The sequence below is a fragment of the Dendrobates tinctorius genome, unplaced genomic scaffold (genome assembly GCF_039654945.1).
Source record: "Dendrobates tinctorius isolate UK_male_01 unplaced genomic scaffold, ASM3965494v1 ptg000028l, whole genome shotgun sequence".
Lineage (NCBI taxonomy): Eukaryota > Metazoa > Chordata > Amphibia > Anura > Dendrobatidae > Dendrobates > Dendrobates tinctorius.
Genome location: NW_027361696.1, coordinates 19,255,408 through 19,270,638, shown reverse-complemented (window position 1 = coordinate 19,270,638; position 15,231 = coordinate 19,255,408). Strand labels below are relative to the sequence as shown.

At 45.0% G+C, this 15,231-nt stretch overlaps 1 protein-coding gene across 2 annotated transcripts; it reads right to left on the bottom strand.

Annotated features, from left to right (window-relative positions):
• Nucleotides 1-211: 211 nt before the first annotated feature.
• LOC141085172 (acidic phospholipase A2-like) lies at nucleotides 212-14,339 on the bottom strand. Of its 2 annotated transcripts, none has more exons than XM_073570372.1 (4): nucleotides 14,196-14,339; nucleotides 13,877-14,027; nucleotides 12,777-12,880; nucleotides 212-418 (listed from the first exon to the last, which is right to left on the bottom strand). In XM_073570372.1, exons 2-4 carry the CDS (start codon nucleotides 13,975-13,977, stop codon nucleotides 234-236), a joined length of 390 nt encoding a protein of 129 aa, XP_073426473.1. In that variant the 5' UTR covers nucleotides 13,978-14,027; nucleotides 14,196-14,339; the 3' UTR covers nucleotides 212-233. The 2 variants fall into 2 exon arrangements, with proteins under 2 accessions (XP_073426473.1, XP_073426474.1); XM_073570373.1 differs by having other exon boundaries at nucleotides 12,777-12,824.
• Between the last annotated feature and the right edge of the window lie 892 nt (nucleotides 14,340-15,231).

The following is a 15,231-nucleotide window of genomic DNA, read 5'->3' as shown; positions in this document are numbered from 1 at the left end:
TGTATTTACGCTGTGACTGAACCAGCAGAATAGTGAGTGCAGCTGTGGAGTATATTACAGGATGTAACTCAGGATCAGTAATGTAATGTATGTACACAGTGACTGCACCAGCAGAATTGAGGTGCTGAATATCATCCCATTTCGGTGCTCTCTCGGTCTTCTTTGTTGTGTCCTCGGTTTCTAATAACAATTAATTGACTGAATACAAATGTAAAGTTCTCATAGATTGATATTTATTTTGTTCCGAACAGCAACTTCTTTATCTCTGATGGCTGAAAGCAGGTTTTAAATTTCCTATAACACTTTTTTTCAACTTCTGAGTTTGCTTCTGAATTCTCAGGGTTCATTAAACACATCACAGTTTTCCGGTCGCACTCACAGGTTTGTCTGGCACAATGGTTTATATCCGGAATCTCACCTGTGGGTATAACAGAAACATCCATCATTTATCATTATGAACGATCTGTGCCTGAGATATAAGATGAAGGATCTGTGATAATAAAAGAAGTCCATAGAAAAATAGAAGACGATACAGCCTTAGATGAAGCGTGAGTGAATGCGAAATGGCCGTCACTCAGTTTTTACCATGTAGCTCATATGATTTTGTGATTGCCGCATCTTCTGTGTTTCTCTGAATTTCTACATGCTCTATCAATATACTGAGCACTGCCACTGCTGTTATCTCCTTGGCAGAACTATAATCCGATTTAATAGTGAATGGTGCTGAATGTGAATTTCTACTTTATGGGAGAAGAATGAAAGAAGGTTTATAAAAGAACGCAGCCGTGATAAAGAGACTTTTTGCTCAGTGTAAAAAGTTTAATGGCTGCCAATTCTGAATTCGGTCCTTCTATATCTTTCTAATAGAATTTCAAACAATTAGTTAGTCTACCCCCTGAATGTGGCGTAAAACTGAAATTTTGCACAAGTAGTAGGGCGCACTCCAATCAATATACCCAGTGCAGATATAGGTGCTACATCTAGTAGTTAATCAAAGATGCGTGATAGAAAATAAAGAGAAAAGAAAAGAACTACTTAATGACGAGCACACTCATAAATATACACAATGTTTATTGGCAAAAAGAGACACATATAAAAACAAGTAAAGCCATACAATGGTCCAAGTCTTAACGCTCTATGTTGGGGTAGAGAGTTCCAGAGTAGGGGTGATGTGCGGGAGAAATCTTGTATGCGATTGTGGGAAGAGGGGAGTAGAGAAGGAGATCTTGTGAGGATTGGAGGTTGCGTGCATGTAAGTACCGAGATACGAGGTCACAGATGTATGGAGGAGACAGGTTGTGGACAGCTTTGTATGTCATGGTTAGGGTTTTGAATTGGAGTCTCTGGGTAACGGGGAGCTAGTGAAGGGATTGACAGAGGGGAGACAAGTGGATTAGTCGGGCAGCAGAGTTTTGAATAGATTGGAGGGGCGCGAGTGTGCTAGAAGGGAGGCCACAGAGCAGGAGGTTGCAGTAGTCAAGGCGGAAGATGATGATGGCTTGCACTAGAGTTTTTGAAGAGTCTTCGTGCAGAAATGTACGGATCCGGGAAATATTTTTGAGTTAAAGTCGGTAGGAAGTGGAAAGGGCTTGGAAATGTGGTTCGAAGGCGAGATCAGTGTCAAGAGTTACCCCAAAGCAGCAAGCTCGTGGGATTAGGGAGAGTGAGCAGACATTGAATATGATGGATAGGTGGTCTGTTAGGGGGATCAAGTGAGATGAGGAAAAGATGATGAATTCTGTTTTGTACTGTGATAAAACACTCCGGGATCGCCTTTGCTGGGGTCAAAGGTCACGTGCGTTCAGCATGAAACTCAGGCGCAGAGTTGGGACTCGGGTGTAACTGACCCTGAGTCAGGTTTATTAACAGTGAAAGCAATGCAAAAGGAAATAAAACATAAAACAAATCCTTGCCTGTCCGGCACTAACTAAACAATGGACAACCTAACTACCAACTGGTGGGCTTCTCCCGTCCAGCCAAACCACAGATGCAGTGGGCACTGCTTCCACTCACGTGTGTCTCTCACACAGACAGGCTCTCTGTGTTCCCAGGCTGAGACCCTCACACAACCACCTGGCATCCTTTTATATCCACCTCCCATTATTCATTAGCAAGCAGGTGCGATACTGACCAGACTAGGCCACATAGGAAAGGAATCTGGGCGAGATATACCTGCCCTCATCCACTATTCCCACATGATTCTCACATATCCCCCCCTCTGCTCAGACCTCTCCGGTCGAGCAATGACACCCGCCAAACAGTGCACTCGGGACAGGGCATCTGCATTTCCCATCTGTACCCCTGGGCGGTGCTCCACCGTAAAAGTGTAGGCCTGCAGGGCAAGGAACCACCGGGTCACCCGGCTATTCCGTTCCTTGTTCAAGTGCATCCACTTGAGAGGGGCATGGTCCGTGATCAGCCTGAACTTTCGGCCCACCAGGTAATATTTGAGGGCCTCTAGAGCCCACTTAATGGCGAGGCACTCTTTTTCTACGACTGCATACCTTTGCTCGTGTTTATTCAGCTTCCTGCTGAGATAGAGGACTGGGTGTTCCACTACGTCCCTCACTTGTGAGAGTACTGCCCCGATACCGGTATCAGAGGCATCCGTTTGTACCACAAACTCGCTGCGGAAGTCCGGAGCCACCAGTACGGGCTGAGAGCAAAGTGCCCGTTTTAGGCTATGGAAGGCTTCTTCAGCCGCTAAACTCCATTTAATCATGACAGAGTCTTTCCCTTTTGTAAGATCTGTCAGGGGGGTAGCAATGGCTGCAAAATTGGGTATGAACCGGCGATAATAGCCGGCGATCCCCAGGAAGGCTTGCACCTGCTTCTTGTTGACAGGTTGTGGCCAGTCCTGAACCGCCTGAATCTTATCAACCTGGGGTTTAACAACACCCCTCCCAATTACATACCCCAAATACCGGGCTTCTTCTAGCCCGATGTGACATTTCTTGGGGTTCGCGGTTAGACCTGCCTCCCACAGGTCGTCAATCACAGCTTGTACTTGCTGGAGATGAGTCTCCCAGTCCAAGCTGTAAATGACAATGTCGTCCAAATAGGCCGAAGCGTACTGCCTATGCGGCCTCAGGACTCGATCCATCAGTCTCTGGAAGGTCGCCGGTGCTCCGTGCAGTCCAAACGGCATATACACATACTGAAATAGACCTTCTGGGGTAGCAAATGCAGTCTTTTCTCTGGCAGCCTCCGCGAGAGGGATCTGCCAATACCCGTTTGTTAGGTCTAGGGTCGTAATATACCGGGCTTTTCCTAACCGATCTATTAACTCGTCGACCCGGGGCATAGGGTAGGCATCAAATTTTGAGACCGCATTCAGTTTCCTGAAGTCATTGCAGAACCGGATGGTGCCGTCCGGTTTAGGAATTAGCACAATCGGGCTGGACCAAGCACTGTGCGATTCCTCAATGACACCTAACTCTAACATTGCCTTCACTTCTCGGGAAACGGCTTCACGGCGCGCTTCCGGGATTCGGTAGGGCTTTACGTGAACTGTGACACCAGGTTCTGTTACGATGTCATGTTTCATTAGCGTAGTCTGCCCGGGTTTTTCTGAGAAAAACTTTTGGTTGTGAAGTAGAAACTGCCTGACCTCAGTCTTTTGCCGCTCCGAGAGAGTCTCTGCAACCCGTACCTCCGGTACGGTATGCGAGCAGACGGGACGGGCCAGCTCCGCTGACAAGGCAGACCGATCTTTCCAGGGTTTTATCAGATTTACATGATAAATCTGTTCAGATTTCCGCTTACCTGCCTGGTATACTTTGTAGTTTACTTCACCAACTCTTTCCTTAATCTCAAAGGGGCCCTGCCCCTTTGCCAGGAACTTACTGTCCACCGTGGGGACCAGGATCAACACCCTATCTCCGAGTGCAAACGTACGGATCTTGGCGCCCCTATCATAGATTCTTTTTTGGGCTCCTTGAGCCTGCATCATGTGTTCTTTGACTATAGGCATAACAGCCGCAATACGGTCCTGCATTTGTGTGACGTGATCTATCACCGTTTTAAACGGAGTGACCTGACCCTCCCAGGTTTCTTTTGCAACGTCTAACAGTCCGCGAGGACGTCGGGCGTACAATAACTCGAAAGGCGAGAATCCCGTGGAAGACTGGGGTACTTCCCTGATGGCAAAAAGCAAATACGGAAGTAAATAGTCCCAGTTCTTCCCATCCTTGTCTATCACCTTTCTCAGCATCTGCTTCAGAGTTTTATTGAACCGTTCGACCAACCTGTCTGTTTGAGGATGATACACGGATGTGCGTAACGGTTCGATTTGTAACAATCGGCAGAGCTCCTTCATTACCCTGGACATAAAGGGGGTCCCCTGGTCGGTGAGTATCTGTTTTGGTATACCGACCCGACTAAACACATGCACCAGTTCCTTGGCAATCGTCTTGGTGGCCGTGTTACGCAAAGGGATGGCCTCCGGGTAACGAGTGGCATAATCCAAGATGACCAGGATATGTTGGTGTCCACGTGCAGACCGTGGAAGGGGTCCAACTAAATCCATCCCAATCCTCTCAAACGGGACTTCAATAATAGGTAGGGGTACCAAAGGGCTACAGAACCGGGGCTTAGGTGCAGAGGCTTGGCAGTCAGGACAAGACTCACAATATACACGAATATCGTGATGCATGCCTGGCCAAACAAAACAGTGTAATATCCTTTCGGTGGTTTTCTGGACTCCCAGGTGACCTCCCATCACATGTCCGTGGGCCAGGTCCAGCACCTGCCACCGGTAGGGTTTTGGCACGAATAATAGTTGCAACGTACCTTCCCCCTTTTTCTCTATCTGATAGAGTAAATCATTCTCCAGAACCATGTAAGGATATGCCAGCCTAGAGCCAGGTTCTACGGGTACCCCGTTTATCACTTTTACATTTGTCCTAGCCTGAGAAAGGGTAGGATCCTTTATTTGCTCGCTTTGGAAGTCATCTTTCTGAACTTCTAAATCCGGCAAACGGGGAGGTGGACGGCTGTCGGCCTCCTCCTCTTCCCCGGTCTCCTCCGTATCACCCGCCATGACTGAAAACGGGAACTGCAGGTCATTTCCCGCAGACTCTTCCCCCGAGTCTTCCAGGGAGACCTCTTCCAGGGGCTCGGGACCCCCACGCGCCCTGGGAGAAGAATCATGTACACGATTACCCAAGGGCATCAACTGATTCTCCCACAATTGCCAGAAGTGGGGAAAATCCCGGCCCAGGATAACATCATGCAATAACGCCGGGACGAGTCCCACTTTATGTTGCACAGACCCATAGGAAGTAGTAATGCATATGACCGTGGTGAGGTATGAACAGGTGTCTCCATGCACACACGTTACAGAAAATTTGTCTGATGGTCCAGTCGGGGCTGACACCAGACTGGCCTTCACCAGAGTCACCACACTTCCCGAGTCTAACAATGCCACCACATTTTTGCCATCAACAGTTAAATCACACAAGTGTTTTTCCGCATCCTTTTGACCGGCATGCACACTCACTACCCGTGCAACCATAGACATGCGGTTTTTAGAGTCTGTGACGTCGCACTGCATGGGTTCAGTAGTGACCGGACAGTTCGCAGCAATATGTCCCATCTCTTGGCAGCGGAAACACCTAACGGGCCCCTTGCTTAGACCATAGTTCGTTACTCTCGGCCTCGCAGTGCGGGCAGTCCCGTTTTCCTCCCCCACTGTCTTAGGGATTTTTCCATCTCCCCTACTCCCTGGAACAGTCTTACCGGTTCCACGTGGAGATGATGAAGAACGAGGTGGGGTAGCGTCGTCTCGGAGTCCTTCCGCCACGGAGTAACGTTCAACCAGATCCACCAGTTGATCTGCCGTCGTAGGATTTCCATGGCTTACCCACTTCCTCAGGGCTGGCGGTAGAGCTCTCAGGTACTTGTCCATGACGACTCTCTGGATTATCTCTGGCGCTGTCAGCACCTCGGGTTGTAGCCACTTCTTCGTCACGTGGATCAGGTCGAACATCTGTGACCGCGGTGGTTTATCCGGCTGATAAGTCCATTGATGCACTCTCTGTGCACGGACAGCGGTCGTCACTCCCAGCCGGGCCAAGATCTCGGCTTTCAGTTTGTCAAAGTCCTGCGCAGCTTCAGGCTCTAAGTCATAATAAGCCTTTTGGGCCTCACCGGAAAGAAACGGGGCAATCAGGCCGGCCCATCGTGCCTTCGGCCATTTTTCTCGTACCGCCGTCCGTTCAAACGTGGTCAGGTATGCCTCAACGTCATCTTCGGTCGTCATCTTCTGCCAGTACCGACTCACGTGAATCACTCTCGACTCGGCTTGCAGGTTAACCTCATGTAGGCTTGCCAGGTGCTGCGCCACCTGCTGGAGAAGCGAATGATCGGTAGCTGTCATGTCCACCAACTCCTTCAGCTGGGCCATCATCACCCGATTAGCTTCTTGCTGGACGGCGGTGGACTGTACCAGCGCTTTCACCACGTCCTCCATGCTCATGCTTGCAACATGATGCCCGCGTTCTCCACCACAATGTGATAAAACACTCCGGGATCGCCTTTGCTGGGGTCAAAGGTCACGTGCGTTCAGCATGAAACTCAGGCGCAGAGCTGGGACTCGGGTGTAACTGACCCTGGGTCAGGTTTATTAACAGTGAAAGCAATGCAAAAGGAAATAAAACATAAAACAAATCCTTGCCTGTCCAGCACTAACTAAACAATGGACAACCTAACTACCAACTGGCGGGCTTCTCCCGTCCAGCCAAACCACAGTTGCAGTGGGCACTGCTTCCACTCACGTGTGTCTCTCACACAGACAGGCTCTCTGTGTTCCCAGGCTGAGACCCTCACACAACCACCTGGCATCCTTTTATATCCACCTCCCATTATTCATTAGCAAGCAGGTGCGATACTGACCAGACTAGGCCACATAGGAAAGGAATCTGGGCGAGATATACCTGCCCTCATCCACTATTCCCACATGATTCTCACAGTACATATTAAGATATAGAAAGCTAGCGGAGAAGAAGCATGAAATAGCAGACAGACATTGTTGGATTCTGGTTAGTAAGGAGGTGATATCGGGATCAGATGTAGATCTGTGTGTCATCAGCATGGAGGTGATACTGCAAGCCGTGAGATTCTATGAGCTGACCCAGGTCAAAGGTGTAAATGGAGAAGATCAGGGGTCATAGGACTGAACCTTGCAGGACTCCGACATATAGGGGGAGAGGTGAGGAGGTGGTGTGTGAGTGGGAGATGCTTAATGTTCAGTCTGTTAGGTGGAGCAAGAGAGCATAATAGGACCAGGGACATGGCCCCACAGATTTCGCTGTGTCAAGCATGGCTTTGTCAGGAGTACTATAGTCCCTGTAGCCAGTCAAAGCCTAAAAACAAGTATAGTTAGATGTAATCACATACCAGTGGTGATCGTGAGGCCGCTATGCTGAATCAGAAGCAAGGACATGATGCATCATGTCAGTAAGGGCTGACGTCTCTTCACTAACCTGGTAAATGTGCTTTGCACCAGAAGCAGACTGTTGTTACTGCATAATTAGAGAAGCGGATGGCAACGATATAACATGAAGCGCAACATGGTCCTTCAAGTTCTTTACAGAAAACCAGATATGATTAAAACACTGGATGAGACAGACCGACAAGTTTTCTGCAATCTAGTTGAGCTACTGAGAGAAAATGAGTCTGATACAGCCCTTGTCCTTGGTTCTGGAGATCTGAATTTTCTTTGAGTTGTTGAAGAACGATATACTTCAGTTACCATCGTACTCAAATCATCATTGGAACCTAAGTACCTCAGAAAAGCAAGCCGTTCTGAGCCTTAAAAATAGTAACACTTTTCTTATAAAGGAAGCTGACAAGGGGGAAAATGTACCTGGAGGAGGCCTACAGAGAGCTTGATGACCCTACGTTCTACCGTAGACTCCCCTCAGACCTCACTGGATCTTTCTCCATCAAACTCAGGGGCCTATTAGATCGGACATGTGACATGGGCATCGTAAATGTCAGAGAGAGGAAGTTTATATGGGTAGAACATCTGGCAATATCTGAGTTCTACAGTTGTGGCCAAAAGTATTGACACCCCTGCAATTCTGTCAGATAATACTCAGTTTCTTCCTGAAAATGATTGCAAACACAAATTCTTTGGTATTATTATCTTCATTTAATTTGTCTTAAATGAAAAAACACAAAAAGAATTGTCCTAAAGCCAAATTGGATATAATTCCATACCAAACATAAAAAAGAGGGTGGACAAAAGTATTGGCACTATTCGAAAAATCATGTGATGCTTCTCTAATTTGTGTAATTAACAGCACCTGTAACTTACCTGTGGCACCTAACAGGTGTTAGCAATAACTAAATCACACTTGCAGCCAGTTGACATGGATTAAAGTTGACTCAACCTCTGTCCTGTGTCCTTGTGTGTACCACATTGAGCATGGAGAAAAGAAAGAAGACCAAAGAACTGTCTGAGGACTTGAGAAACCAAATTGTGAGGAAGCATGAGCAATCTCAAGGCTACAAGTCCATCTCCAAAGACCTGAATGTTCCTGTGTCTACCGTGCGCAGTGTCATCAAGAAGTTTAAAGCCCATGACACTGTGGCTAACCACCCTAGATGTGGACGGAAAAGAAAAATGGACAAGAGATTTCAACGTCAATACTTTTGGCCACAACTGTATATGCTATCCAAAGTGCATAACAACATCTCCAAACCTCCAGGCCACCCCATGGTGTCCAGGATTGGCAGCTTATGTGAAAAGGCCAGTACATATGAGGACTTCTTTTTGCAACTGCAGGTCATGCAGCTTCCCTCATTTGTGAAAGATAAATCATATTTCGCTAAGACTTGTAACATCACTTTTTCTGCTCAGGCACTTTTGGTCACGTGTGACGTTGAGTCTTTATACTCCAACATCAACTATTCTGATGGTATGAGAGCAGTCACTTACTTTATTGATCAACAACTGAATTACGACAGAATGCATGATTACTTTGTTAAAGATCATCTTGATTTTGTCCTGAGACACAATTATTTCTTATCCGAAAGGTCATTCTGTCTGCAGACCTCAGGAGTGGCCATTGGGGCCCGATGCATGCAGCCTTTGTGAACCTATTCTTGGGATGGTTGGAGTCTGTGGTGGTTTACTACTCATGGTGGTTTAAGGACAAGATTCGACACTGGCTTCGTTATGTCGACGACATCTTTTTTGCCTGGCTAGGTACGCAACAAGAATGTTCTATGTTTTCAGAATCTTTGAATCAGAACTCTCTGAACGTACTTCTTACCAATTCCATGTCTCCCATTTCAGCAATCTTTTTGTATCTCACTCTCTCAGTACACGATGGTCATTTGGTGACTAACCTGTATCGTAAACCCAACGCAACGAACAGTCTCTTGGAGTACATACCATAGAAGAAAACAAGCAGGACAAAGGCACAGCTGTATGACCTCCGGTTAATGAAGCTGCACACACATTAAGGAATACGGGTGCCACTTCCAAGGAAAAAAATCTGTGTATCCATAGAGAAGAAAGCGGATAGGCACAATACGTTCCGTGCAAAAAATATCCTTTATTGTGGCATCATGTTACACAGCAGGCAGATAAAACAATGGAGAAAATACAGACGACGATCGTTTTGCGCTTACATTGCGCTTCAACAGGTCATATGTAGGACAAAGCTCACAACATATTTAAAAGCAACCATTGCCCTTATCCCAACCACCAAACATCAGGTGACAGCATCTCATTAATTAAGCGCGAAACGAACGGTTGTCTGTATTTGCTCCATCATTTTATCTGCCTGCTGTTGGTAACATGATGCCACAATAAAGGATATTTTTTGCACAAGGACAGATTGTGCGAACAGAAGTATATCGTAAACCAACTTCCACAAATTCACTGCTGCAGTTTGACAGCTCTCATCCGCTGTTCTTGAAAAAATCCCTACCTTACAGCCAAAGGATTAATAATGACCCCATCAGGTTTAAGGAACAATCTATGGACCTCTATAAACGTTTTTCAGACAGGGGTTATCCCAAATCTGTTTTTGACATGGCATTAAAGAGGGTTGAGGACTGTCCTATTGTTTCATATGAAAGGAAACCCCGGGTACAACAGAATAAAAAAGAAAAAAAGATTTATTTTTAATTTTAGATTTGGTCCTATGGATAGTCAAATTAGATCTGCGATCAACAAGAATTGGCATTTGCTAGAGGGAGAAAAAGAAATTGCGGATATAGTGTCCAGGGGCCTGCTTGTTACATATCGGAGGACAAAGAATATAAAAGATATTCTAGTTCGCAATCGTGTTAAAACTGGATCTAATAATTGGTTGCAAAAAAACATGCCTGTAAGTAATCATAAATGCGGAAATTGTTCTTTCTGTTCCTTCCATCTTACTACTAAATATTTACAGATGGGAGGTATTTCACATAAAGTCCAAGATTTTATAACCTGACGCATAAATTACATTGTACACGTTGTTTTTTGTCCTTGTCGTTTTCATTATATCGGAAAGACTATCCGTCCCATATTTGTACGCTTCCTTGAGAACTTTAACTCCATCACCTCGGGTAAAGGGGTCCCGAGACTAATTGAACATATAAGAAAAAAACATGCAGGCAATCCTGAAGTTTTACGGTTCGCAGGGATTGAAACAGTTAAAATGCCTGCTCAAGCAGGTGACCTAAATAAATTATTATTAAGAAAGGAGGCTAGATGGATTATTCGGACTCGTGCTCAAGACCCATCAGGTTTCAATGACAAAATCGACATGGCTGTGTTTTTGTGATTTCTTTTTTTATTTGTATTTAATGATCTTTCTTTTGCAATTTTTTTTTTGCTTTCCGCTTGTTCATAATTAATGAGATGCTGTCACCTGATGTTTGGTGGGTGAGACAAGCACTATGGTTGCTTTAACATATGTTGTGAGCTTTGTCCTACATATGACCTGGAGTCTCTTGGAGTACCATAGTTTTCATCCGCTGCACACAAAAAAAAGAGGTCCCCATAGGATAATTTTTGAGAACAAGAAGAAACTGCACAAGAGCTCATGGAGAGATTCAGGAGGAGGGGATACCCTAGAAAATACATTTAATCAGCCTATGAACGTGACAAGTAACACAGGATTTGTTGCTGACCACCAACTGCAGGCCGCAGGATCTCCAGCTTCGGGTTATCACCAATTACAACACACAATGGACACAAGTGAGACAGGTCTTACAAAAACATTGGAAGATTCTTACAACTGATCTTCAAACCACCACCATTGTGGGTGATCTACCTTTGCTTATAGCAAGAAGGGCCCCCAATTTTCAGGACATCCTCACTAGGAGCCATTACTCAAGGCCTGCGGCCAATTTGAACTGAGGGGCTCCTTTCCTTGTGGAGACTGCAATATTTGCCAGTAAATGCATCCTACACAGGATACTTTTGTAAAACCACGGTCTTCGACACAACACCATTTATAATGTTATATCAACTGCAAAACCACACATGTGCTTTATGCTATCATGTGTCCCTGTGGAACATCACAGGAGTTGATTTTGCACATTGCACAAATATTTGTGTACAGTGTTAGGACTGGGACCATTGTATGGTTTTACTTCTTTTTAAATGTATGTCTCTTTTTGCCATTAAATATTGTGTCTATTTTGTATATTGTGAGGTAGCGCTGTCATTCAGGGTTGGGGGACACTCGCTTGCAGCGATAAAAAACACATCCGGCACAGGATTTTCCAACAAATCATAGTCTATGAGGTTTATTCATCCTTCATAAACCTCCAGCAGCAATATACACAGCATTACAGGAGAGCGTCCATTATACAGGCTATTTAGCCCCAGGGTTATCTCACCCACGTCAGGGTTCCCATATGGCTGTTTCTCCAGGCCGCAGAAGTCCACTCACTCCTCAGGGACTCTGAGATACTGGCCGCCATTACACACACAGCCGCTCCACAGGCTGCTGTTAGTGAGGAGATCCTTCTCCTCACGGGACCTTCCAAACTGGACCAATCAGGTCCCAGCATTCACTCCATGTGACCTAACCTGGCCACATTATATGGTCCATAGCCACGCCCACCGGGTCACATGACTATGACCTCACCACAGGTCCTTCACACAGACATATATACTTTACAATAGCATTCATAAACATACATATGTCTCTATCTCAAGGTCACCCACCTTGAGATACATAATGGCTCTTCAACCACTCACACTCTTGGGACATCCACACAGCGCCCCCTCGTGGACACAGTGGTCATTACACCACAATATTTATGAATGTGCTTGTCATTATATAGTTCTTTTCTTTTCTGCCACGCAAACTGAAATTTTGCAACTTCTGCCGTTTTTCCAACTTTTGAAAAGTGGGTGGAGCTTAGCTGAGGGCGTAGCCAAGCAAAACGCGACAAACTCATTATAATATATAGCAGGAAAATGGCATAAAGTCATATAGAAATAATTTTTGATCCATGACTAGGGCATAGATCTGAACAATGCACCAGATTCACTGTGAGCTGCACGCTTTTTCAGGAGATGGGAGATTCTTACTCCAGCGCATCCGGGATCATAACTGGCAAAGAAACATCAGATTTGATGAATCAGGGCCATTATGCTTAAAGCTTCCATACAAGTTTAATGTTTCTAGAATGAAGTGAATGAACTAGAACTTTTTTGTTCCATCGAAATTTTAATTGTAATCACAGCTGAGGGTTTGTTACACTCGTATCTCACACCGTCAGCTTGTATCTTGACCGAAAGAGAACTGTGCACTTACCACAACGGATGATCCCGTTACTGTATGTGAAAGTGTATCTCGAAAATCCTGTAAAACAGAAATAGCCAATAGCTTCACGGCAACATTTACTTAGAGCACAGCACCTGAGGAAACAAGAGAGTAATGTCACGGGGGCGAAACCATAATGTCATCAATAACACCTGAGCCCTGGAGGCAAAAAAGAAAAAAAAATCCTGTTGGTCTGTAGGAGAAGACCCGAACTAATAACCCTTTCTTGACCGGGCAATTTTTCAGTTATTGTTTTCTAACCTACTTTTTTTTAAACTATCTTTGTAGCTGTACAAGGGTAAAACAACCACTAATCTACAACGGCATAAATAAAGAATATATTATGGCTGAGGACCAATAATTATGTCTACTGCTAGGTAAGAGAAAATAAGAATTCACCTACAAAAGGTAATAAGACGCCAGGTAATATAAATACGAAGATAACGACAATCACAGAAATCTGTATTACATGGAATCAACAGATTGTAATAAGATATGTAGAATGGGAATAAATGATAAAAGAAAAAGAAGAAGAAGGGGGGAAGAAGAAGAAGAAGAAGAAGGCGACATCACTAAAGGGAGAACAAAAAACAAAGCCGAGAATGCAAAAGTAGCAAAAGAACAATGGTGAGCAGCGCTGGAGATGGAGGAGCTCAGGTATGGGGATGGTGAACGTGCAAGAGTGCACCTGATGTCACCTGCAGTCCTATGTAACACCACAAATAACACAGTGATAAATCTCTGAGTACTGATAATGTAGTTAATGTCACCTGCAGTCCTATGTAACCCCACAGATAACACAGTGAAAAATCTCTGAGTACAGATAATGAAGTAGATGTCACCTGCAGTCCTATGTAACACCACATATAGCACAATGATAACTCTCTGAGTACAGATAATGTAGTAGATGTCACCTGCAGTCCTATGTAACACCACATATAGCACAATGATAACTCTGAGTACAGATAATGTAGTAGATGTCACCTGCAGTCCTATATAACACCACATGTAGCACAGTGATAACTCTGTGTGTTATCTGTGGTGTTACATAGGACTGCAGGTCACGTCTTGTACTGTAGATTTTCACTTACCTTTCGATGTGCTCCACATTCTGATTACTTGCAGATGATACACATAAGCAGCCATAAGGAAGAGCATCTATCAGGTCTTGGTTCATCGTTTCCTTCAGCATATCGTTGAAAGTTTTGATCGGCAATTAGATTATGCGGCCTTCTACCGACCCTAGAAGATAAAATCCACCCGTCACCTTGTGTGACACGGAGCGCTGCATTCACCAGGAATGATGGAGGTTACAGGGAATATTCCTCCCCTGGATCAGGGAGCTGCCTGGAGATCAGTCCCTGCTATATTCCCATCACCTGAGAAGCTCCGGATAATATCAGGACTTACCGAGACTGAGGAGGAGCAGCAGCCAGGTTATCATTGTGCCCTGGAGACAGAGAGCAAATATCCAGGAGAAGACGATCTATAGGAGCAGCAGATACAACCAAGGATTATATCCTCCTGATATCTGCATTATATATTCCTACCACTAGGTGGGGCTGCTGAGCTCTCTCTGCTATTGGCTGCCCTGGGTTATTTAACTAATAGCATCATATGAGATGTGCAGCATCTGAAACAATAGATACTGGAAGCCGGTGCTAGCATTTCTTCTGTGGTGTTGCTATCAGTGTGTCAAGAGTGGGAGAAGAGGGTTGCATTGACAATCCAACACAATACACAGCACTTTGAACACATTTTATAAGTGGTCATAAACTTGTAAATAACTCATGAAAGAATAAAATTACGCTAAAATCAAGCACACCATTGTTTTTCTTGTGAAATTCTCAATAAGTGTGATGTGTCACACGACCCTCTTCCCATCGAAAAAAATAAAGCTGGATCCAAAATGGCCAACTTCAAAATGGCCGCCATGGTCACCACTCATCATGAAAAGTTTTCCCCCTCCCATATAATAATGTGCGACAAACAGGAAGATGATATCACCAACCATTCCCATTTTATTTAGGTGTATCCATATAAATGGCCCACCCTGTATATACACTGCTCAAAAAAATAAAGGGAACACTTAAACAACAGAATATAACTCCAAGTAAATCAAACCTGTGAAATCAAACTGTCCACTTAGGAAGCAACACTGTTTGACAATCAATTTCACATGCTCTTGTGCAAATGGAATAGACAACAGGTGGAAATTATTGGCAATTATCAAGACACCCTCAATAAAGGAGTGGTTTTGCAGGTGGGTACCACAGACCACATCTCAGTACCAATGCTTTCTGGCTGATGTTTTGGTCACTTTTGAATGTTGGTTGTGCTTTCACACTCGTGGTAGCATGAGACGGACTCTACAACCCACACAAGTGGCTCAGGTAGTGCAGCTCATTGAGGATGGCATATCGATGTGAGCTGTGGCAAGAAGGTT